We start from the raw sequence: 24,398 nt of genomic DNA on the forward strand, positions 1-24,398 counted from the left end.
TAATAAGATATCTAGACTTTTAAATATTATAATCTTGCTATGTACCTTTATTCAAAACTTTAAGGGGATCTGAACAATATCTGGAATTAATGCTATTAGTCCAAGGATGTCCAGGAATGTTGTTCATGTTGGTTCCTTCAAGATAGGAATATTTACGATTTGACTGATTATGATGGAGATTGGGGGAATTGTTAGGAGACTCGTTTGTTAATTCACCATCAAATCCTCTTTCATCCATAAATTTCTAAAACAAAAATTTATTAATTTGGCACAGTTAATAATTTATTATTATAACAATAACAAATTTATTTCTTGAAATGTTAAAGCTTATATCTTACAGTGACTGGTGTAGGAGGTTGAGCTGTATCAGTTGTAGATGGTTGTAATTTGGGCTGCAAATATTCTTCAGCATCCATTATGATTTCTGGACCTTCATTTGGCATACTGAGGGTACGAATTAATTCTTTTTCATCTTGTGGAGTGTAACTAGGTAAACGCATGAGTTTATCTCCTGGAATGACCAAGTAACGACCTGGATCACGAGCCATTTTAGCAAATTCATCAGAAAGTTCTTTAAAAGAAGGTCTTGATTCTGCATCTAACATCCAACCTATATAAAGAAGTTTAAAGAAAATAAATCATAATATAACTGTATAAGTTAACATTATGTTTATTATTAATAATTATGTTTAAAAGCTACATAAATTAAAAATTGAACTGCACTCAGATAAATTAAATATAAAATAAAATAACAAACATTCTATTTAAGTAAATATATTTGCTGGCTTTTGAATATAGAAACTTTTTTAACAGATAAATTTGAATTTAAAAGTTTTAATAATACATTAATACAAAACACACTGTTGGAAGATGCCTAGTGCAGACAATATTCACAATTTCTGGTCCAGAAAATTTACATCTGAGCACAGGAAATAGCCAAACATATCTTACACACACAATCAACAATCCACAAGATGTGTCAAAATTTTTTACACAGGACATCACATATATGAAACCCAAAAATGAGAACACCACACACCCTACTCAATACAGAGCAATCACATGCCTTTCTACAATCTACAAAATACTCACTTCCTGAAATTGGTTAGTTATACATTGAACACACAAAACTAGAACAACTTCAAAGGAAAACAAACAATATTAACAAAACACATCAAACATTACCCCAAGGGTCGATTTACACACAACAGTGACGTGCCAGCACAGTGATCGTTTGGTGCAGTAAACATTGATAAATATCACACATAGCCAATCAGAGTTTCATCTACGACACTTGTATGATTGACAGAATACAGATCACGTGTCTTAGATGAAACTCTGATTGGCTATGTGTGATATTTATTGATGCTTACTGCACCAAATGGTCACTGTGCCGGCATGTCACTGTTGTGTCAAAAATCAGCCCTAAATCATCATAGAGATAGAAGACAAAATCTCACACATACAGTAAATCTGCACTACAAAGTGAGAGTTTTTCTATAGAAAACAAAAAACAACAATTACACAAAGCAATAACTGTTACAGGGAAAAACAGTACACCATTAAACTTAAGCAACACTGACCTGGATCTGGCACACCAGTCTTAGTCTCAGAGGATTGCCACGTTAAGCATCCTATCAATCTCAGCCAGGATCACTGACTCATGGATGCCTCTTTGGAGAGACAGAAGAGTTTATGATTCCATAGAAGACTAGGTCATAATTATAAGAGTTCAGAAGGCACATTTTAAAAGATAACACTTTCACAAAAACATGCATAATGTGACACTTGTAGGAAGTGTTGCATTAAGCATGAAACCATAGAACACATCGCATCTGGTTGCAAGCTTCTAACACAAAATTTTATTTGCATCAACATACCCAAATAGCAAATATAATACATCAAAGTGCTGAGCAGAAAAACAAACTACTACACATCTAGGAATATTACAAATATACACCTTGGACAGTCATAAAAAAACAACACAAAAAATATATTATGACCATACCATAATCAGACAAAACAATCCATTATAATAGGCCAGACATTTTTCATTGACCAAAAAAAAAAACCACATACATCATAAATAGAGTTATACCAAACACCCACAACAGACAAAATATATACACTGAAAAAATTAGGAAATACTCAGAATTTGCTCTGAGGAGAACGGATGGGTGGGTATATATTACGCCAGTAATACTTGCACAGGCATCATACCACATACATTACACAAAAGTCCCAAAATATTAGGACTTCACAATAACAAATATATCACTCTACTAAAGGCTGCCATACTAAACACATATCTTATAGCCAGGAAATTCTTACATAAACAAAACATTTGTTTTCTGTAGTAATGCCTTGGGTTGCACTAGGCTCTAGTACATACGCCATATGGGATACATTCCAACAATAATAATAATAATAAAATTAAAACTAAAAAGTCATTTTAATGAATGTTTATAAATATAATAATAAGTATGTTATTAACATCTAAATGTTTTAAAAAAACTTACACTTGATCATAATCATGTAAACATCAATAGTACAAATAGATGGCTGTGGTAAGCGCTCTCCCTTTTCTAAAAGATCGGGAACTTCACGTGCCGAAATATTTTCATATGGTCGACCTCCATAGGTAAGCAATTCCCAAACAGTCACACCTAAAAACAATTTTCATTTATAATTAATATATTTTCAAAATAAAATTTTTAAATTTAATAAATAACTAAGTAAAACGTACCAAAAGCCCAAACGTCACTTTTGTGTGTGAATATACGATGTTGAATACATTCCAGTGCCAACCACTTTATGGGCATCTTTAAAGATATTAATTCAATTAAGATAAAATGTTTTATAATTATTAAAAGAATTTATAAATAAAATATTTTTTACCTTCCCACCAGCTGCTTTATATTCATCTTCATTAATGTCTAATAACTTTGCTAAACCAAAATCAGTTATTTTAACACATCCAGGTGTTTGCACTGAAATTAATATGAATTACTTTTATTTCCGAATAACAAAAATTGTAATTTATGCCGAACTATAGTTTAAATTGTGTCGTTTGAAATTATATTATATATCACTTACACAAGACATTCCTTAATGCAAGATCTCGATGAACCATTCGCCTCTCTTCCAGGTAAGCCATTCCCTAAAAAAAGTAATAATTTTAAAATTGTGCGACAAATTTAAATATTATTTAGAACACACAGCAGCAACCAACTTACTCTTGCTATTTGAGCACACCAGTTTAACAATGGTTTTGAACCAATTTTATCCTTATTGTTACGTACATAATCAAGAAGACAACCGAGAGGCATTAATTGCGTTACCAACATCAGTTGTGATGCCATGCAAACGGCTAATAATTTAAGCAAGTTGGGATGATCTACACTAGCCATTATATATGCCTCCTGAAAACATGACATATCATTAATATATTATATAAAAATTCAAAAATATTTCATTTTTAGACAAATAAATTACCTCTAAAAATTCTTTATTAGTATTAGGACAAGTTCCTTCTCGTAAAACTTTAATAGCTACTGGTATTTTGACATTTTCGCCTTCGGGAACCCAAACCCCCTATTGAAATTTTTAAATTATTTTAAAATTTAATGCAAATTTTCTTTTTAATTTTAAAATTAGGCTCATAATTTTTTGTTTACTTACTTTATGAACAGTACCAAATGCTCCATATCCTAAAATTCCTCCTTTTCTTAATTCAGCTTCTTTCACAATCCTTAATTTTGCCAAATTTGGTTTGATGTTTGACGGTTTCAATGGTTCATCTTCAAAGCCAGTCATTCTCTGAGATATTTAAATTAATAACTTTCAACTTTTAATTTAACAGTAACATGTTAAATACTTAATAAGTAATGATATAAATATTGAAATTACCATTGTCATTTTCATTGTATTTTCTTTGGTTTTTGCTCTCTGCAACCACTGGTAACTGAAAAATGCTAAGAATCCACCAAAAAGTAATAAGCATCCTACAACACCTCCCAAAATAGCAGGAATTTGGTTTTCATCCCTAAATATATTTAAGTATTTTTCAATGTAGTGTTATAAGAGAATACTTTAATAAATATCTAAATATATATTTTAATGAAACATACATTCCATGTACTGCAAAATACGAAGGATCAACATCAGTACAATATGGATCTTTGGTATCATCGTCAAATTTCTTATACGGCCTATCAGATGGACAGGATGCAGTGCAATTAAACTGAAATTTAGAAATTAAAATTTGAAGATTCTATATATTTTTAAAAACATTTCTTAAAAGTCATAATAAATAAGCTTTTGTTCCTTTCTTGTTGGGATGCAAACTATATTCCAATTAGAAAATTCTTGGGAATTCAATAATCCTGCATCTGCAGGTGTGTAGGAATGCTACTGGTAATTCAACGATCCAAAACTACATATTGTTGAATTACCAGTAGTATTCCTAAACACCTGCAGATGCGGGATTACGGAATTATCAGGGATTTTCTAATTTAGCTTTTTGTTATTTATCTATGATTTGTATAAATTTTCTATATCAGTGCTTCATCCAAGACTAGTGCAAATCCGTGAGTCATATAGTCTCTGGAAAGTTTTCAGTTCAGGAAAGAAAATGCAATTCAAAACAACATATAATTTTGATAATTACATCATACTGATGTAGTATATATGCACTTAAATACCAACACCAGAAATGGACAGTAGTTAACTACTAGTTACAATTACTCTCCCAATTTAGTAATTAAATTAGTAATTAAACTACTAGTTAACTACACGTTTAGTTTCAACTACTCTTAACTATTCTGTAATTTTTGTTTTTATTCATTATAATATTGTTTTGGAGCAATCTATTGTCTTAGTGTATTAAGCAGTGCAAACATGTCTCATTTTCAATATAAGCTTCTAATCTGTATTATCAATTAATTTGTAATAATAACTATGAACGTTGCTGGCTTTACTGTTATAATTCCAGATTCACCACACACTTTTTTCAATTTTTATTTAATTAATACCTAAATGGGAACCAGTTTTCCATAAAAATCCTCTTGAGAGACATAATCTCCATCCAAGTGTTGCATTGCATTAAGCCATCAATCCAATCCACTTCTAGTTTGACTGTGTTACACAACTACTGGTATGTAAAGAATAATGTTTAAAATACAAAACTACAGGGTGCGGCGCCAAAATCCAGACAAAATGCAATTTCAAATTCCCGCCATTCTGTACCACCGGTAGATGTCGTGTTTGGCGTTCAAATAGCTTGACATGTGTATTAAACCATTTTAACCGCGAAACAGTCGCCATGTTGAAACAAAGTGCTGAGTATAACCGAAGAGCCGCGATTATCGAAAGTATTCGCGCTGGGCGCTCAGCGACAGAAATTATTCGGTTCTTCGGATACCCGAGATCGACTGTTTATGATGTCGTTGCAAAATACAATCAGTCGGAGAAGTCAAATGAAGGTTTTGCAACACTGGCAAGGAAAATTCACTCGAAGGAGCGCATTATCAGAACCCCTGAAATCATTCAACGGGCTCAGGAGCTGATTTTTGAGGATCCAGGTCAGTCGATCCGAAAATTGTCGTTGGTTGTTGGTGTGAGCGAGAAAACTATGCGTAGAATCGTTGAGGAGGACCTCCGCTACAAGTCTTACACAATTAAAGTGAGACAGATGCTTTCTGAAGCTGCCAGGACAAAGCGAGTTGAACGCTGTAACCTGCTTTTGTGTTCCTTAAAAAACAATGCTGCCGGACGACTCAGATTTTTTTCTGACGAGAAAATTTTTACTGTTGATGCGAAAATCAATCGAAGAAATGACTCGATGGCTTGCCCACGACCCAGAAGATGTCCCTGTTATTGCAAAAACGAAATTTCCGGCGAATGTTCATGTGCTAGGTGTTGTGTCCAGTGAGGGTGATGTCATGCCACCGTATTTCTTTAACAAAGGGGAAAATGTCACAAAAGATGTTTATTTGCATGCTCTGTCAAATGTAGTGAAGCCATGGATGGAAACTGTGTCATCTGGAAAGCCGTATGTTTTCCAGCAGGATGGTGCGCCCGCCCACACAAGTCATTTGGTGCAAAATTGGTTGTCGGATAACGTCGACATGTTTTGGTCAAAAGAATTCTGGCCTCCCAACAGCCCAGATTTAAATCCTCTGGACTTCTACGTATGGAGCGTAGTTGAAAGGGTCACAAACAAGACCAGACATGCAAACATCACATCGTTGAGAGCCGCTATTGATGCGGCATTCACCAATATCGACCGTGAGACATTAAAGCGCGCATGCGCACGATTCAGACCGAGAATAGAGGCTGTCATTCAAGCAGGAGGGAGCTATATTGAATAAATGTATTCTGTATGACATTGCAAACAATGTGATTTAAAAAAATTTGTAAACCTTTTCGTTTTTTCAATAAGAAATATGTTTGAAAAAAATGTATAATTTGTCCGGATTTTGGCGCCGCACCCTGTATACCTTGGAATTTGCACATTTCACTGCAATAATGCAGTGGAGCATGTTTTCCTTGGACAAATTTTAACACCTAGTAAATGCATAATATCAGATGAAAAATTTGTAAAACTTGTATTCTGAGACATCAATTAAGAAAGATATGAAAGTGTTAATGATAAAGTATGTATAGTAGATACAGAGTACTAATACAGTACAAAATACAATAATACAGCAAATATAGCAAAAAATATGGTACCAGTCTATGGCAAACTGAGGAATATATTCCCAGTCCATCACATCAATTTGTTTGAGAAGTATTGCTGTATATGAAACTATTTAAAAGTTTTATTCATTACTTAATTATTATTATTTAATAATATAAATTATGTTATATTTAGTAAAATATTTATATTATTATTCTCACCATTGAATGATTTTGTCCAATATGTATGCGAAAATTTCTGCATGTTATACATTCTAGTGTAGTAGGCCCATAACAGCCTCTACATTCTTCTGCACATTTTACACATTGATGATTTGCTTCATCTGCAAAATGATCTCTTGGACATCTATCTTCACATTGTTCTCCTGCACTGTAGTGCAAACAGTCACACATAGAGACATGAATGCCATAAGATGTGCAATTTTTGCATCGTTGATGACATTTTCGACAAATCTAAATAATACAATAATTTTATAAATATAGTTTCATTCGAGTTAATACAAATTTAAGTTTTTACCAAAATTAAATTTACCGATTTTCCAGTTAGAGATTTCAATGGACCCTCTTCCTGAGGACCAATGTAATCGGGATAATAACCATCAGGACAAGGTTCGTCTGCTTTAAGGCATTGTTCCTAATATAAAAAATTTTAAATGTTATTTTAGAATTATTTAAATTATTAAATCTGCTTATGTATTTCAATTCTACTGAACATTTGTTTGTAATAAACTAAGAGTAAACCTTATGAAGCCAGTAGTAGTTTTTAGATTCCAAAGTTACTGTTTAGTTCGATATTCAATTTAACAAAATTGTAACACGTGTGTTTATGTTACGTATTGTTGATGTACAGTCCACAGCTCTGTCACACGTGTCAGGTGTGTTGTGTAACTATAGACTTGAGAATGCGGGGAGAGATCTTCCTGCCTAGAGAGGGAAAAATTGTGCTTTTCCCTTTGGTGTGGCTGGGCAGTGCTAACCGGAGTGTTTAGCTGTGCTGACCAGTGTGTGTAGCTGTGCTGACCAGAGTGTGTGGCTGTGTGGCTGCCAAAGAACCAGTGTTGTGCCTTTATTAATTAATTGTCGGGTGCCTGAATGTTACTCGCTTGTGGAGTGCCAGAGTGTTACTCACTAGTGTTGAAAATAAATTACAAATAGTGTTGTTGTTGTGTTATAAATAATTTGTGTACTGTGTTTAAAACATGTAAACAGCAACATGTTAAAACATTTTACAGTTACTAAAACTAAAACAAAGATCATTCAGAATAATGTTTGTTCTCGTAAATGTGAATAATTTCCTTATGTTTCTATATTCAACGGTTGACTCAACAGTGAATTTTCCATAGAGTCCCTCTGTTGAACGATCTGATGTCATGTTTTGTAGAAAAAAGAAACATTTCCATTGAAAGGGCACTTTTCGTGATGGTCAACTTAATTAAGGAGAAGGCAACGATTGCGACTGTTTTGCTAAATAATTAAACTAACTCGCTTAACCATTATTCGAATAAATCCTTTTATTCAAATGAACCCTTATCTGTAACATTTTCTAGTATACTGGGTCTTTCTTTAATAATTTTAATTAATTTCTTGAATATTTATATCATTAGGAAGACTTAAAGAGGGCCAAATATCAGTCATGATCAATTTTGGACGAATGAAAAAAATCTTAATATTTCGATATTGACCAAATTATCCAACATAATCGTGCAATCACATGTTTTATTATATACAGGTCGTTCATTAATCTGTCCACGATTACAGCATCCACAGCAAGAGCGAATAAATAGTTTCTATAAGAGAAATTTACTTTTCCTTGGAAGCCGCCATGCTAGTTTGTTGAATACTTGACGGTCTTTCAGACTGTTGGACTCAACGGTGAAACAGCGCTGACGTCACTAGCCTCAACAGAGAACTCAACAGTCCATTTAAAAACATTTTCTTCTCACTGTTAAGTCAACCGTTGAATATAGAAACGTACGGTTTATTGAAATATACGAATTGCAGTAAATTATTCAAATTCATATTTGCAAGCTTTTTAAAATGGAAATGATTAGATTACAATCAAAAAAATTGTTTTAAAATAATTATTATTTATCTGAATTAAACTATCTATTAATATGGTGCAAATATTTATATTCTAATAATAGTATTGATTAATTAAATTCTAAAATTTCAAATTCCAATGAATATTCATATTTGAATTTATTCATTATATAATGAAAACAACTCCAACTTCTTCAAAGCACATTTTAGTTATTATTAAGTGGATTTTTTATATTCTTTAAAGCTGGGAAATTTAATCAACAAATTTAAGTTTGAAATTGCTACATCGATATCAATCAGTTTTTATAAACATACCGTATATTTCCGTGGATAAAATGATAATCATAAAAAAGGCCCCCAAAATCCGAGGTCGTCTTATAGGACAGATACAAAAAAATTAGATAGTTTTAATTTATATAAATTTCAATTATAAAAAAAACAGACAAACCGTAATTATTTACTAGTAGAGAGTAGGGCACGTCCACAAAATAGAATAACCCATAAGACATTTTTGTGAATAGTCGAGGTCATTACCCGAATGCCCAAATCGGTGCGAACGTTTGCAACAATAGCGAGGTAGAAAATAAAATTTGTTCATTCGAAAAATTACGAATAGGACATAATTCCGTATACGCTATACAGTATTATTATCCAGATGATGATCGCCGATCTAAACTAAATTCATATGCCATTGATAGTTTGGGGATCGTCTTATAGGACGGATATATGCTAAAACTATAAAACTTTGTCGAAAATTTATACCTCATCTTATCTGAAGGTTGTCTTATCCGTGGAAATATACGGTTTTTAAATATGATATCAGAATCATAATATTAAGCTTAATAAAAAAAATTACATTTGTATTGTAAGAATTTAACAATTTTCCTTCTAAGAATAGGAAAGTTAGTTTTTTAATGTATTAATAAGCTTAAAGTAGATAAAGGTTTATTATGTGTTAATATCATTCAATACAACCATATCCACTACATTCTTTTCAAAAATTATTTCTGACAATTAAATTTTCGTCTTTATATTGTATAGAATATTAATATAAACAAATGACGAGACATTTTTTTTTTAAATTTCATTATTCAAATTGACAAATTATATTTATTAATACAGGAGACAAAAAATGAAATTTATTTTAAAATTCCTAAAAGATACTCACAACAACATTGGGATCTAATGCACTAACAATAGCTTTTTCACACGAGTTGCATCCTCGTCCTCCAATTGTATTATCTGGACCAGTACATCTGTTTAAATATTTTAATTTATATCAATTATAAACGAATTTACTGTATATTATTAAAATAATGTAATAAAAGTTATATTTTTACCCTCCAATGCAATTCTTATGACAGGGTAGGCATTCGCCATTATCATTATATTTCGTTTCAGGACATTCGGCATAACAATATGGTCCATCTCTGACATGACGGCACTGACTACAATTTCCAGGACCCTAAAATAAATATTTAATTTCGAAGAAATAAGAACCGACAAACTCATAATATGAACTAAAAGTGAATTAAATTTGTTAATCAAGAATATTAATTTTACTATTAATTCTCATTTCACGTGTAGGATAATCGCAATTAATTAATACGACGGAAGGATTTTCTTTTGGATTTTTTTAGATCCGCAAAGACTGCGACACTGCTTATTTCTAATATAAAATTGATTTTTAATTACTTCATAATCAGCTTAAAAGAAAATTGATTGTTTTATAAACTGAAATTTATTTAATTTATATTAAACTGACTGGATTGTTATTACTATAGTATGGAGCGTAAACACTAACTCAGTTCATATTAACATTTATTACATAAAATTCAAGGCTGTCAAATATGATTAAAGTTCTTATCATCTTTTGAAATCGTTTACTGGAATGATTTCAAAATACTACTGATTTTATACAGGTATTGAAATTTGAAAGTTTGAATTTATCTTTAAAAAGATAAAATTTTTATCTAAAATTCATTTAGAAGAAAAATAAAATGAAATTATAAAATTGTTTAAATCATTTATCATGTATACTATAAATAAATCAGGTATCATCTCTTCCTGTAATTAACCCGACTTAATTATAAAAAAAAAAAATCACCGTTACTGATTTCTTCGCATAATATAACCCCCACACGTTTATAGGGAAAAAAGAAGGTAATTAGGTAAAAAAAAAATCCAAAAATACATTTTATTGCGAGATCGCCATTTCAACCATATTTGCAACTTATTGCAAACATTTCAAATCAAAACGGCCGGTTTCATATTTGCTTATTTTCAGACAACTATTAGTTTTCCATTAAGGATAAACATAAAATTATTTAATAATGTTAATTATTAAACAAAATTTGAAAAATTAAATAAAATTAAAAAGTAACTTTTTTGCAACTTTATGTAGATGTTCCTTAATTTGAAAATGCAATTATGATCAGAGAGCTGTAATTCTGAAATCATTTTTAATCCTTAAATCAGTGCTGAACAAGTAATACAAACTGTCAGCAAAAAGTTAATAGTTGTATAATAATAAAAAGATATCAATATATGTTTAAAAATATAAAATACAATGCTGAATACTAAATCAATTCAAATAAAATGGAACTTAACAAAACATTATCATGAGATAATATGTATCAAAACATATAAACATGTATTAAAATGAGTGTCTTTGTTCATTTTTCTGAAAGATCTGATGAATACCTCTGACTAAAAAGAAATTTTCTATCAGATTTCTTTAAAAAAAAAAAAAAAAACTATTAGAACTACTTGTATTTGATAGTATGGGACACATTCTATACTCAATAATGACAAAAATTAATTATTAAATTTACAAAAGCATAAAGTTCAATAGACTACAATGTCCTACCCTGATTAGAGGAAAAGAACCTACCAGAAAACTTTAATCGACACTCCATTAAATTATAATGCAATGGTTTTAAGCTCTCATATAGTTAACCAATACAGCTAAAAACATTCTTGTCAGTTTTACGATCCTATTTTATATACATCAGTGATAACATACTGGTTTTTATATTTTACTGGTTTTATTTTGAATCATAAATTTCTATATTTGCATTCTTATTATGGTATATTTGATAACTCAACTACAGTATTTTGTCACTCTCTGCCACAAACATATAAAGGACAAACTGTCTGCATCAAATGTCTAGAAAATGCATACTGAATACACCAACAGAGTATACTGTATATGTAACACCAACTATATAGCACTCATCTGTAAACCTGATAGATATTCAAAAAACAGTTCAGATGATAATACATGTCAGTTACTATTAAAATATATATATATAGCAAATAAAAAGCAAACTTTAGATATTTGAAAATAAAAAGATAGGAAACTTTCTCAATCTGAAATCCTATAGATTCAGACAGAATCTAGCAGATCAGTTTGTTGTAAAATTATTAACTAAATTTTGTATAAGTTATTCTTTTATGCGGCAAAAATAAACTTTTTTTTTTTCATTTAAATTCATTATTCATTATTTTATAAATTGGAAAAGCAGATAAAAATAAATATTTTAATAAATAATAAGTTATTTATTGAAAATTGTGATGATACTATGAGTGTGGTTTTTTTTCAAGCTCCGATGGCCCATAAAACAAAGACAAGTGTAATAACAAAATAAATTTATTACTAAAAGTTAGGTACAAACATGATTACTTTTTGACATAATCACTGTGAAGATTGAGGTATTTGTCATATCGGTGGATGACCTTTTCCATCCCTTGTCATAGAATGTTGCCACCAGTGAATCGAGATGGCCTTAACAATGTTGTTTTGAAGATCATCATTAGTCTCATACCTCTGCCCTGCTAGCCACGTTTTCGGTTCAGGAAAGAGGTAGAAATCTTCATCACCTTTAAACACCCAGCATACAGCCCCGATTTAGCGCCAAGTGACTTCCACCTCTTTCCCGAACAGGAAAAGTGACTAGGAGGGCAGAGGTTTGAGACTAATGACGATGTTCATAACAATGTTAGGGCCCATCTCAAGTCATTGGCGGCAATGTTCTATGACAAAGGAATGGAAAAGCTCATCCACAGATATGACAAATGCCTCAATCTTCACGGTGATTACGTCAAAAAGTAACCATGTTTGTACCTAACTTTTGGTAATAGATTCATTTTGTTATTTACACTTGTCTTTTTTTAATGGACCATCAGAGCTTGAAAAAAATAACAGCATACGTATATACATTTTTACAAAGGCTTCTTACAAAAGCTGTACTTTGATTTGCGTATCATTATATAATATAGTTTATCACATTTTTTAAGAATTTACTCTCAATATGTATGTCAAAAAGTCAATAATAAAAATTACTATAAATAGTATAATATAAACTATAATTGTAAAATGCTTAATTCTGTAATATTTAAAAAGTTATATATACAAATTAATACCACTCAAATTGTTTTTCCCCCCTACAATTATATGATTTGTATGTAACAAACCATTTTAAATATAGAAAAATTTTGAATTTAAATAACGAATAATTTTACATTCAATTTGAACAAACTTACTGGTCCATAACATTCACCAAGACATTCTTCATCACATGGTTTACATTCTTTATTTCCTGCATCATAAATTCTAGAGAAAGAAATAATTAATTTTAAATGATTTATTAACATAAACAAGAAAACTAATATTAAAGTAGATGACAATAACAATAGAATGTAGGAACAGGGTTTCATTGTACAATGAAGCACTTTTACTGCATTGCTGCTGCAGATATATTATGGTGTTAAATAATTAACATTATTAATATTTAATAGTAGCAAAACAGAATTTCATTAATGTCAAATAAAATTGTCTTTAATTCTTCACCCAAAAACCTAATAACCAGTGCCAGTCCACTTAAATTATATGGCAAACGTTTTCGGACACTTTACTGTGACCCTTCCTCCTATAATTTAAGTGGACTGGCACCGGTTATTAGGTTTTTGGGTGAAGAATTATTTGCAATCCGGTGTTTTAGTAGGAGTTTATTAAAATTGTCTTATTAAATGATATTAAAAAAAGAAGTTTTATCATCATCAATATCTAATTATAACATGAAATTTTTGAAATTGAAAAATCTCAATCTTCTAAATAATGTAAATGTATTAGATTCATTAGAGGAAAGTTCAATTTCCTAGTTTTATCTGTAATTTGTTTATAGACAGAGTGATCATAACTATATAGTAGGTATTCAGAGCTCTCTTTAGAAAAGCTATTGGGCAAATCGCATCCAAATTTGGAAACATTGTCCTGAGTAGGCAGTTTTGATTTAGGAACATTTTTTGCTTCGAAATTCAGCTGCTAGAGTAAAATTTGGTACTGCTGTTCCTTAATGTTCATACTGCATACATTTTCTAACAAATTTCAAGAGTTAGGAAATAAAGTGCAATAATTTTATTTCAATTATAGATATGGAATAAACAATTAGAAGAGTTTAGCAAGTAATCTGTGACACGCTAAATAAACATCACCACTGCTTATCTGCTGAAGAATTGTTAACCACTCTGCAGTGATCGACGGATATATCCATCAAGGGCGATCACGTGGCAGCGGTTAACGACATCTATATCCGCATAGAAATTTTGCAGATATCGCCAAAAATTACAATGGAAAAAAATTCACATAAAAAAGGAATTATATGACAATAAAAAAAGATTTTTCTTTACTAGACATAACTGTTTAAAAGAATTTTTTTGAAACAGAAACGAGAAAACGCATGGGAAAATTCTTAAAAATTTCCCACGTTAATTCTCCACTACATCATGGTAGCTCAATATCTGACCAACCCACTGTAGAAAGGTTAAGAATGCTTTGTGACTACTTTTATACCCAAGATTTGTTAGAAAACTTTTATAATATGGGACACTTTAATGAAACAGAAGTACTATTTTCACCCGAATGACTGAATTTTAAAGTAAAAAGTTTCTCGAAAATGAAAACTACATACCCAGGACAATACATATGGAAAACTGAGGTTAGTCCAATAGTTCATTCTACAGTGTTCTGAAACACCTATTCTTTTAATTATAATCACACTATAATGAAATTACAAGATACAGGATTTTCAAAAAGTGTCTTCACATTGGGTGTTGTAGGTTGTAGTTGCCCCTTCCAGCTCAGTAGTTGGTTTTGGATGATACTTGTACATCCGGTGGCATTGTGTGTGCTCCACTATCCCACAGCCACATACAGGTGGTTTAATGCATTGTTTATACGTGCATCACGTCTTGGTTCGATTTAACCTACAACACCCATTACTTAGAAACTTTTTAAACACACTGCATTATGATATAACTCAATTGGCTTAAGATCAAGAAGTTTTAAATGATTTTTAAACTGCATTCCATAGTTATACAAAACTTATATTCTATATATTTAAAATTAAATTATAAATTTCAAAATACATATAAAAACTAATAAAAATATTTAGATTAATGAAACAACAACAAAATTCTAATGTTTTAAAGTTTTTGTTCATCATCATAAACATGTCTAACAAACAAAAATTGGAACACAAAGAAAATGTACATTGTTTTGGAAATAAGATATAAACAAATAAAAATATAATGCTTACAGGGAATAAATTATTGTATAATTAACAGAAGTAATTATAAAATAACAAAAAAGGGTTGATAAACATGTTCATTTTTATAGTTCTGCAGGAAATCAACCATTTCCAAGAGTTTTTTAAGCAAGTGGAATCTCTCAGATTTACATTGTAATTTAAGCTTCTTTGGTAGTGCCAAAGATTCTGTTGTTTTAATATTTTCATCACAATTTAATATTTCTAAAAGATTTGCTTTATCCTATAGAACATCAAAATTCTTACTTAAAGTGTTTTCTGATAGTTTGCTATTGATGATTCTTCTTTTGACATCTATAAGTTTTCATAATGTTCTTAATTTACTCCAAATAAATTTTTAATAAATTTTATTACATCTAAAATGATAAGCATTATCTTTCTGTATCACCTATCCGTTTAATCACTACATTTTTTCTTATTGGCAATTGATAAGATTTAGATAAAATTGCTTGTTTTTTCCCCCTCTGACTTTTTTTACTGTTTTGTTTAGATAAAATAAACAGCATAATAGTAATAATTTAGATATTCTTTAAAACTTTAATGATATGGGAACGTATATCAATCTTTTTATGGAAAAACTTATTTATTTAGGAAACTACCAAAAATTATTTATAGGCAAATAAATAAATTTGTTCTGTTCATCCAATATGACATTCACCAGAGATCAAGAACCACTCAGAAGATAATTTTAATTTAAATAAAATTTATAATTTTAATAAATAAAATATCTGTGAATTAAAATTGTCTTCTGAGTGCTTCTTGACCTCTGGTGAATGTCGCATTGGAAGAACAGAACAAATTCGTTTATTTGCCTATAAACCCCTTTTCAATGGTTTCATAAATAAGTGATTATATCTCAGTGGCGTAGCAAACGTATCTGGTGCCAAGGGCACGACACTTTATAGGCACCCCCTCCCCTCTCCAGAAACACATATAGTTTGTCTTGGAGACCATTTGGGTGCCCCTCTGCGAGTGACGCCCTGTGTGTGATACACTCCCTTTCCCCCCTTGCTACGCCACTGTTACATCTGGTAAATATTGCCGATTTTAGCTTTGTATTAAAAAAATTATGATGTGTAATAACTACTAATTAGAAGTATTATACCAATAAAAATAATATAAATTTGGTAAAAAAAAAAAATAGTATATATTCTTCCAATGAAATAATTATTGTAATCATAAATATGTTTTAATTACATTTTGAATTAATACAGACTGTTTATGAAAAATATAAATCGTATTACTAAATAGCTTAATATTTACGCTAGCAAGAATTTAGAATTTCTGCTGACTTATATTTTTTGTGTGGATATTTTCAGATTAATTTGATATCTAATAATGTCTTTACTGAATCAAAACATTCAAGATACAAATCACATCATCATAATAGAGTTATTCACATAATTTTAATACACTACTCAAAGATTTTTATCAAATTTTTAAATAAATAACTTATTAAGGTTTTAATATAAATCTCTATAGATAAGTAATAGTTGTTATCATAATGACAGATGAATACCAATAATAATAATAATATATAATTCTTAGTAGAAATGATACTAGAAATATAAAATTAACTTAGATATCCAGCAACTTCAACCTTTAAATTTCCGGTACAAACGACGAAAATTAACAGAAAAAAACTAACGTTTTCGAATCTCCATCGAGATCTTCCTCAGGTTCGTTAATGGAATGTCATGAGAATAGAACTTTATATGTACCGGTAGTCACGGGTGAAGTTTGTTAACTTAGATATTTGATTGCCTGATGATGATCATTTAAAATAACAAAAAATGCTTGCTTAATTCAAAATAACAGTTAATTTCCTTGCCGCCAAAAGGTTTTTGTGGCGATTATTTGTAAAAATTAATCGTTAAGATAGTGAGTTTTTACATACAAATATTAACGTACGTGCAATTAAAACTTAAGCCAATCAATATATAACCGGTTATTAATAATTTAGATTGAATTAACAGATAGTTTCATATGGACCTACATTATAAATATTATAATTATATAATTTATAAACTGTAGTTATTATAGAAGTACAAAGCCACTATTTGATGTAGAAATTTAATATGCTAAATTTTTTTAAATAAAAAGAAAAATATATTAAGAAAAACATAAGACTAATATCTATAGTTGCAACCGACTACAGATGTTGCGCGGTTCATATTGTATCTGCTTCTACATAAGCAAAATTGTGTATTAAATGATGTACTAAAAATGTCGATTCATAAAATATGAATCTAACAAAAAAAAAAAAAAAATGCAACATATTTTAGATTAAAAGATTACTTTTTTTTTAAATTTAAACTGTGATTTTCTTTAAAGAAATGTATTGATTCAAATTACAAAGAAAGACTCTTTCAAATCTCCATTAGTAATTAAACTACTAACCAACATATATTATATATCTAGAAATAAGAAATTAGATACAGTTAAAAGATACAGTCGCTATATTATACAAAAACAGAAATAGTGAAATTTCTAATAATGTTTTCCATAAAGATCAGAATACTACATATAATACTATATATAAAACATTAGGAAAGAAAGAAAGAAAGAAAGACTATATATAAAAGTTTAATTAATTAGATTAAATTCTCATATCTATGATTTAATGTGTCAATCTTTCTAAAGGGTTCTTTTCATATATTTTTTTAATTAATTAGTATATTTTTATAGATATTTGAGTATTTATTGAATTTGGTGATTCTATCAAATCCAAAAAAAATACCAGTAAATGTAAAAAAAAATTCCGAATTTTTCATTTTTTTTATTTTATAAATGTATTGCCAAAAATTTCTGTAAAACAATTAACAAAGACAAATTCTTTACAATATTCAATTATATATTTTATATTAATTTTTTATAATACAACAATACTAATAACTGACTTACCAAAAATTCATATCTGTGTAATTTAATATGATAGATATAATATAGCTTTAAAATATATAATACAATGATATATAAATAAAAGGAAAAGCAATATTATTTTATTTTTATGCCCAACTGAGACTAAATTTTATTCTTTTTGCAACAAATAAAATGATTATTTAATGCATTATTACATTTTAAAAAGCTTATAATGCATAAAAATTACTGAAATATAATACAAATTAAACATTTTAAATATGGTATAGTAACAATGCTAAAGAGGTCTTATTGATGGTAACTTGGGGTTGCCCAGTGGAGAACATATAGAATTTTAATGTAAATGGTTTATATATTCTATCCTATAACCCATCTACAATAATTTATATGCAATATACATATTGTAAATTTATAATCATATATATATTATATTTTTTTTCATCAAAGTTTTAAGTGAAATAATTCAGGTTTAGTAGAAGGTATAATACTAAGAGAAAATTCTTTATCAAAAGATGTCTATTATTAAAACTATAGTACAGTTTATATTCATTCTGTAATTAGTAAATTTTAAATTAACTTCAGTTTCCACAAAGTAAAATGAAAACAAAATAGAATAACACATGAAAGAAAATCAGTCTTGCCAACTGCATTTTTTGAGAAATTTGACTGTTATTTCAAATTTTATAGGAAAACAAGGTTCATACCCACTTTCCTATATAGTTTTCAAGTGGGCCAAATATTTCTCCCATTATGGCACAAGTTTAAATACTATTCTCATAGAACATGTCTAGTTGCTTATGCAACAACAGTCAAATGGCTGTCTTCACATCTACATCACTTTCCAAGTGATGAAGATGTGAACACAGCCAACAGTTTAAAATAGCAAACACTTTAAAAGTGACCAGTTAACACCTACTTGAGGAGGTCAAAATGGTGATAAAAAAATGGCCTGATCTGAGCATCCTGGAAGCTCATCATTTAGTTTCCAAATTTCTCACATTAACTCACATCTTGCCATGACAGACAACTGTCCCCACACAAAGCACTCATTTTTCAATAAATTTTGCTCATATTCTTGTCAGGTGCTCACAAAAAGCAAATCACAGTTCTGTGTTCCTCCAGTGTAGAAATTGACAGATGATCCACCATTTTTGAATGCCCAAGTTTCCACTGCATCTCGCCAGACAGCATTGGAAACTGCTGGGGCAACACAGAAGAAACAGTCCTCTCATATGTACTGTACATTTCAAAATTTTACAACTATAATTATTTTTCAAGAAAACATGCAGTTGACAAAGACTTTTCCATTTCCTCTTGTACATTGTTTCATGGAATAAAAACTTGTTCAAGATATTAAATTTAATTATTAACACATATTTTTATATTTTGCTATATAGTTACATTTTCTTTTATAAAACTGTTATAATTAATAACATTTTTACAAATTAAAAAAAAAAAACAAAGTTTTGTAAGAAGAAAATATGTTAAGTTTCTAGTTTATAACAGTTTTTACTCACCCGTTGGAAGTATTACAACTTTCTACACAAGTATCACCTAAGCGATAGGAAGCACATGAAAGACATTCTTCTGGTCCTAAACCCCAACAACCATCCTTAGAACATTGGGGATCACATACTAGACCGTTCCGTTCTGTAATAAAATTAATAAATTTTATAATTCATAATTTATATTTTATTGTTTCATGTGTATTATAAAATAAATGAAACGTAATATGATACTAACTACAATCTTCTTTGTCAGCATTTCTCTCCAGGAAATTATTGTTGTTGTTTGAACCCGAATGTGTAATTCTGTTCCAATCAATAGAATTAGCAAAACATAACTCTTGATTTTCCAAAATTGCAATTATTCCCGATCTCACTTTCTTCAAAGAATGCAAATTTAGTGATTTAAGAGATGTTTTCACTATATACAATGCTGCTGATAATTCTGTCAATTGTCTTCCGTCTATGATTTCCAGATTGCGAAAATAACTTAAATTCGTAAAATCTCGATGAGAACCCTGTATACTAACAAAGCCAGTTACTTCTTTTTAATGTACTGAACACTTCTAATTTACTTGGATGCATTTTTCCATGTAAAGGACCAAATGTGAAACTATTGTTAAAAAATTAAGAAAATGTTAAAAATGAAAGAAATTTGATATTTGTTATTTCAGAAAATTCTTTAACGTACTTGCTATAAACTTCTTGAAATCCACCAAATGATGAATCGAGAATAGTGAGAGATCCTTCTATAATAGTACATCCTCTAAAACTATCAATATTATCTGCATGAACAACGTCAATTCCTTGACAATCTGAAAATTATTATTTTTTTTATTTATAAAACATTTACATAAGCATTTTCATGTTATATATTAATATGGGCATTTTTCCAGATTATTGTTTGAATAAATTACTAACTTTTAGGACAAGGACCATCACATGGTACACATTCACCATCTTCTGCTTTCTTGTTTGGGGGACAAGATCGAACACAAGCACCACTGTCTCTCAACAAATGTTCTGGACATGTCTTAACACACGTTGCTCCATAAGCATATTTCCCGTCGGGATTACTCTCCCAGGAATAAGTTGCTGGATTATATCTTCTCATCGGAGGGCATTCTTGTTTGCAAACACTGTCGTCGTAGAAATTCCGGCAAGCCTAAAATTTTCAGTAAATTTATTTAGTTTTTGTATATGAAGTACATCAAAATTTACAAAAGAAAAATAATGACATAAACAGTTTGGAAATATTTACCAAACAGTCACTCATAGTTGGTCCAGTGCAACCACCTGCACAAAATAAATGACAGCATTCTCTTGGTTTTGGACCAAAACAACGCCCTTGATGACATTGAGGGGAACAGTTAATTTTTGAAAATTGTTGACAATTTTCTGACCCTTCTCCCCAGCAAGATTGATGAGGACAAGACTGATCACAAGGAGGACCTACAAAAATAAATATTATAGTAATTTAATAATGTTTTTCAAATATATTATTTTGAATTATTTAACTTCTCACAGAAGTAAGATTCCGGTAGTTTTATAATTAATATATAATGTATGATTTATTAAATACGTATTAATAAATCATTATAAGGAAGTAACAACATACAGAATTATCTATGTATGTACAGAAGGTTTTAGGAATCTTAATCAAAATAATTGTTTACGATTAGCAAAAAAATTTATTACAAATTAAATTTCAATTTTGAAATAAGAATTAAAACTTAAGTTTCTTTCTTTTCGTAAGAGTAATTTTCTACGCGAATATTTAAAAATGTTTCCATTACAAAATAAAGAGCTAAGTATGATAGAAGTAATCATAAGTTTAGGTTTAAGAAATCCATGCAAGATTCAACATTATGCTGATTAAATTATCCAAAATAGGCCAAGGTTTTTTAATTTTAAAGTAGATGCTATTGTTGCATACGGTCATTATCTCCCTGATCTTTCTTGAAATAATTTACACCTGTCTATGAAAAATTGGCAAACAATGTTGCATGATTAGGGAGATAATTTTTTGCCAAATTAAACTGAAATTTTTAAAGTTATTATAATTATTCAATTTTTTTAAACTTTATTTTACGCAAGTTTGGTTACCTATAGATTTTGTTCTATTTAATTTGATACAAACAAACTATTCTTTCTTATGTAATATAAACAAAAATACACACACTATATTTTTAAGAACACTAAACGAGATTTAAGTTTTTAAATTAATTAGCAAAAATTCTTTTAAACTATTTAACTGTTACATAAAGAAATATTTAATATTTTTATATTAAAAACTTCCCTTAATTTTACATAAAGTCATACTTTAAGTCATTCTAACAATTTAATAATATATTTTTTTTAAACTTACATTCTCTTTCTGGTTGAGTGAAATTATAAACATAAATAATTTTGGCTCCCAATCCAGTAAGAATTTCTTCCCAATTTATTGTTCTCATATGACAAAGGTTATAATTGTTGAAAAATCCCACGCTTCCCGACAAAATATCTGAAAAGATATAAAAGATTTTATTGACGAGTTTAAAACAAAATGACAATAAAACTGTGTCTAAAAAACAAACCTCTTAAAGAAGGCATTTCTAAATTATCCATTGTGCTGAGAGTGACCAAAAGAGCAAACTGTTCTTCTCTGACATTCAATTTAAATAAGGTACGACCCCTGATAATCATAAGTTTCGGAAGTATAATTCTTTTAATATTAACATGCGATATTAAAACATATCCAGTAACTTCTCTTATCTCTTTTAAGAAGGACAAATCCAAACTTTCATCCTAAGATTAACATACAGATATATAATAAACATATATAGATATACAATGTATAATTAGAAATTCATCGCAGTTTTTTTATTCAAAATTTACCTGTATCCATGTTAATTCTAAATTTCCGTCCACGTATGTACAGTTCGTATATCTGTCTCGTAAATTTTGATAGTGATGTTCGCGATTCGAAGGAACAGACATTCTTCCATTTGTACCAATACATACTGAAAATAAAATATAAAAAAAAAGCATTCCATTTTTTTTCTTAACGCAAACTGTTCTGTTTTTAATTCAGATAAATTACTTTAAAAAATTTATATAAATCTGCTGCAGAATGAAGAAACTTTTCAAATAATTCACATATAATTTTTAGGCAAAAGAATCCATTCCATGATAAAATTTTCTATTAGAATCATATTATTTGCTGGAGAATTTTGTTGGCTGTAATTTAACAGTTAATAATTTTAACAAAGTATTTTCTAACTGTATTTGTATTATCAATTTTCCATATGAATAACAGTAATAATAATTACAATAAACTAATGTAATGTTTTTAAAATTCACACCTCATTAAAAGATTCATAACAAATAAAAATACACATGAAACGTTTATGAAAATATTATGACGGTAGTCACAATATTATTTTATATATATATATATATATATATTTAAGAAAAGAATTCCAAAAATTATCATAAAAAAAATAATTAAATCATCTTCGACGTATAGCTGCCTCGTGTGGAATGCAAATCCACATTTAAGATAATATTAAAAAATGAAAACTAACTTTTTCCTCTCGGAAAATATTTTTCTTGTTCCGCTACTTTATTGGCGTAGGGGATAGGAAGAGCACCATTAACACACAACAGATGTATAAGTAACAATGAAGTCCACATCTTCATCATGTACAGCATATACAATTTAGGATTCAGGAACAAAAACAATGAGGTAACATTGTATAAGGCACTTTGTAAATATGTACAGAATTGCATGTTTTGTACCACCTAAGTAAGCACCACAAGTCCAGAATATATCCTGGAAAGCTTTCGCATGGCGAACTATTGGATAACAGAAATTTTTGACAGTTTATGCAGTCATATTTAATTTTTCGATGTATGTACATATTACTGAGTTAGTTCTTGACATGAGGTAGAATAAAATATCCACTTTGGAAATATGGATTTAACGAGTTCTGTAAAAAAGAAAAAAAAGTTAAATATAAATGCTGCCTAACTTAATGATTGATGCAATGGTACAGAAGATATCGTTCGTGCGAAATCATAGTAAGAAAAACTGCGGGGATATCATTAGAATTCAGATAACTAATAGGAAAACAAGTAACTGATGGTAACACACTATTATACAAAAAAAAAAAAAAAAAAATTAGGAGCCCTTCCCACATATGCGAGATAATTCTACGCGATAAATCCAGAATGGCAAGATTTTTTTAGATAAATCATTAACGGCAATAATAGACGGCATATGAAGAAGTACTAATGAAGTAATCAATTTAGATTTCAGACATGCAATCATTTAACTTGGATTTATTCAACCCGGACGAGTTCATTACAGAGGTGGTTGCTTCCGAGAAGTCAAAATTAGAGTAGTTCGTCTATTTTATTGTTTTAAGAAAGTAAGGAATGGAATTTTCCTTCAGGTGCGTCGTCTCGTAAAACAACTCGAGTGTTTTAAACTATTAGAACGGCTCTGGGGCAGTTTACCAGGAACAGATATAACCTACGCACCGGCGCAATTTTCTACAAAAAATTATTAGCTTCATTATCAGATTTTTATCTGGACAAGTTTTTACTTATAATGTGTAAGTATAATCAAAAATGATAATTAACTCCTCATTTATTGCACGGGTAATTGCAATTTTGTGTG

General features: G+C 29.5%; 1 protein-coding gene across 1 annotated transcript in view; it reads right to left on the minus strand.

Moving 5' to 3' along the window:
- LOC136972896 (epidermal growth factor receptor-like) overlaps positions 1-24,398 on the minus strand; it is a 60,278-nt gene that overhangs the window by 12,204 nt on the left and 23,676 nt on the right. The window contains 25 exon segments of the mRNA XM_067267554.1: positions 46-244; positions 339-610; positions 2,520-2,666; positions 2,747-2,822; positions 2,899-2,990; positions 3,097-3,160; positions 3,237-3,422; positions 3,496-3,594; positions 3,682-3,819; positions 3,910-4,045; positions 4,131-4,243; positions 6,901-7,152; positions 7,232-7,333; positions 9,908-9,995; positions 10,080-10,204; positions 13,285-13,354; positions 19,745-19,877; positions 19,971-20,280; positions 20,282-20,345; positions 20,424-20,547; positions 20,654-20,897; positions 20,994-21,184; positions 22,101-22,238; positions 22,312-22,522; positions 22,613-22,737. Coding sequence (XP_067123655.1) covers positions 46-244; positions 339-610; positions 2,520-2,666; positions 2,747-2,822; positions 2,899-2,990; positions 3,097-3,160; positions 3,237-3,422; positions 3,496-3,594; positions 3,682-3,819; positions 3,910-4,045; positions 4,131-4,243; positions 6,901-7,152; positions 7,232-7,333; positions 9,908-9,995; positions 10,080-10,204; positions 13,285-13,354; positions 19,745-19,877; positions 19,971-20,280; positions 20,282-20,345; positions 20,424-20,547; positions 20,654-20,897; positions 20,994-21,184; positions 22,101-22,238; positions 22,312-22,522; positions 22,613-22,737 — 3,699 coding nt within the window.

The sequence above is a fragment of the Centruroides vittatus genome, unplaced genomic scaffold (assembly GCF_030686945.1).
Source record: "Centruroides vittatus isolate TY-2023 unplaced genomic scaffold, ASM3068694v2 contig_3060, whole genome shotgun sequence".
Lineage (NCBI taxonomy): Eukaryota > Metazoa > Arthropoda > Arachnida > Scorpiones > Buthidae > Centruroides > Centruroides vittatus.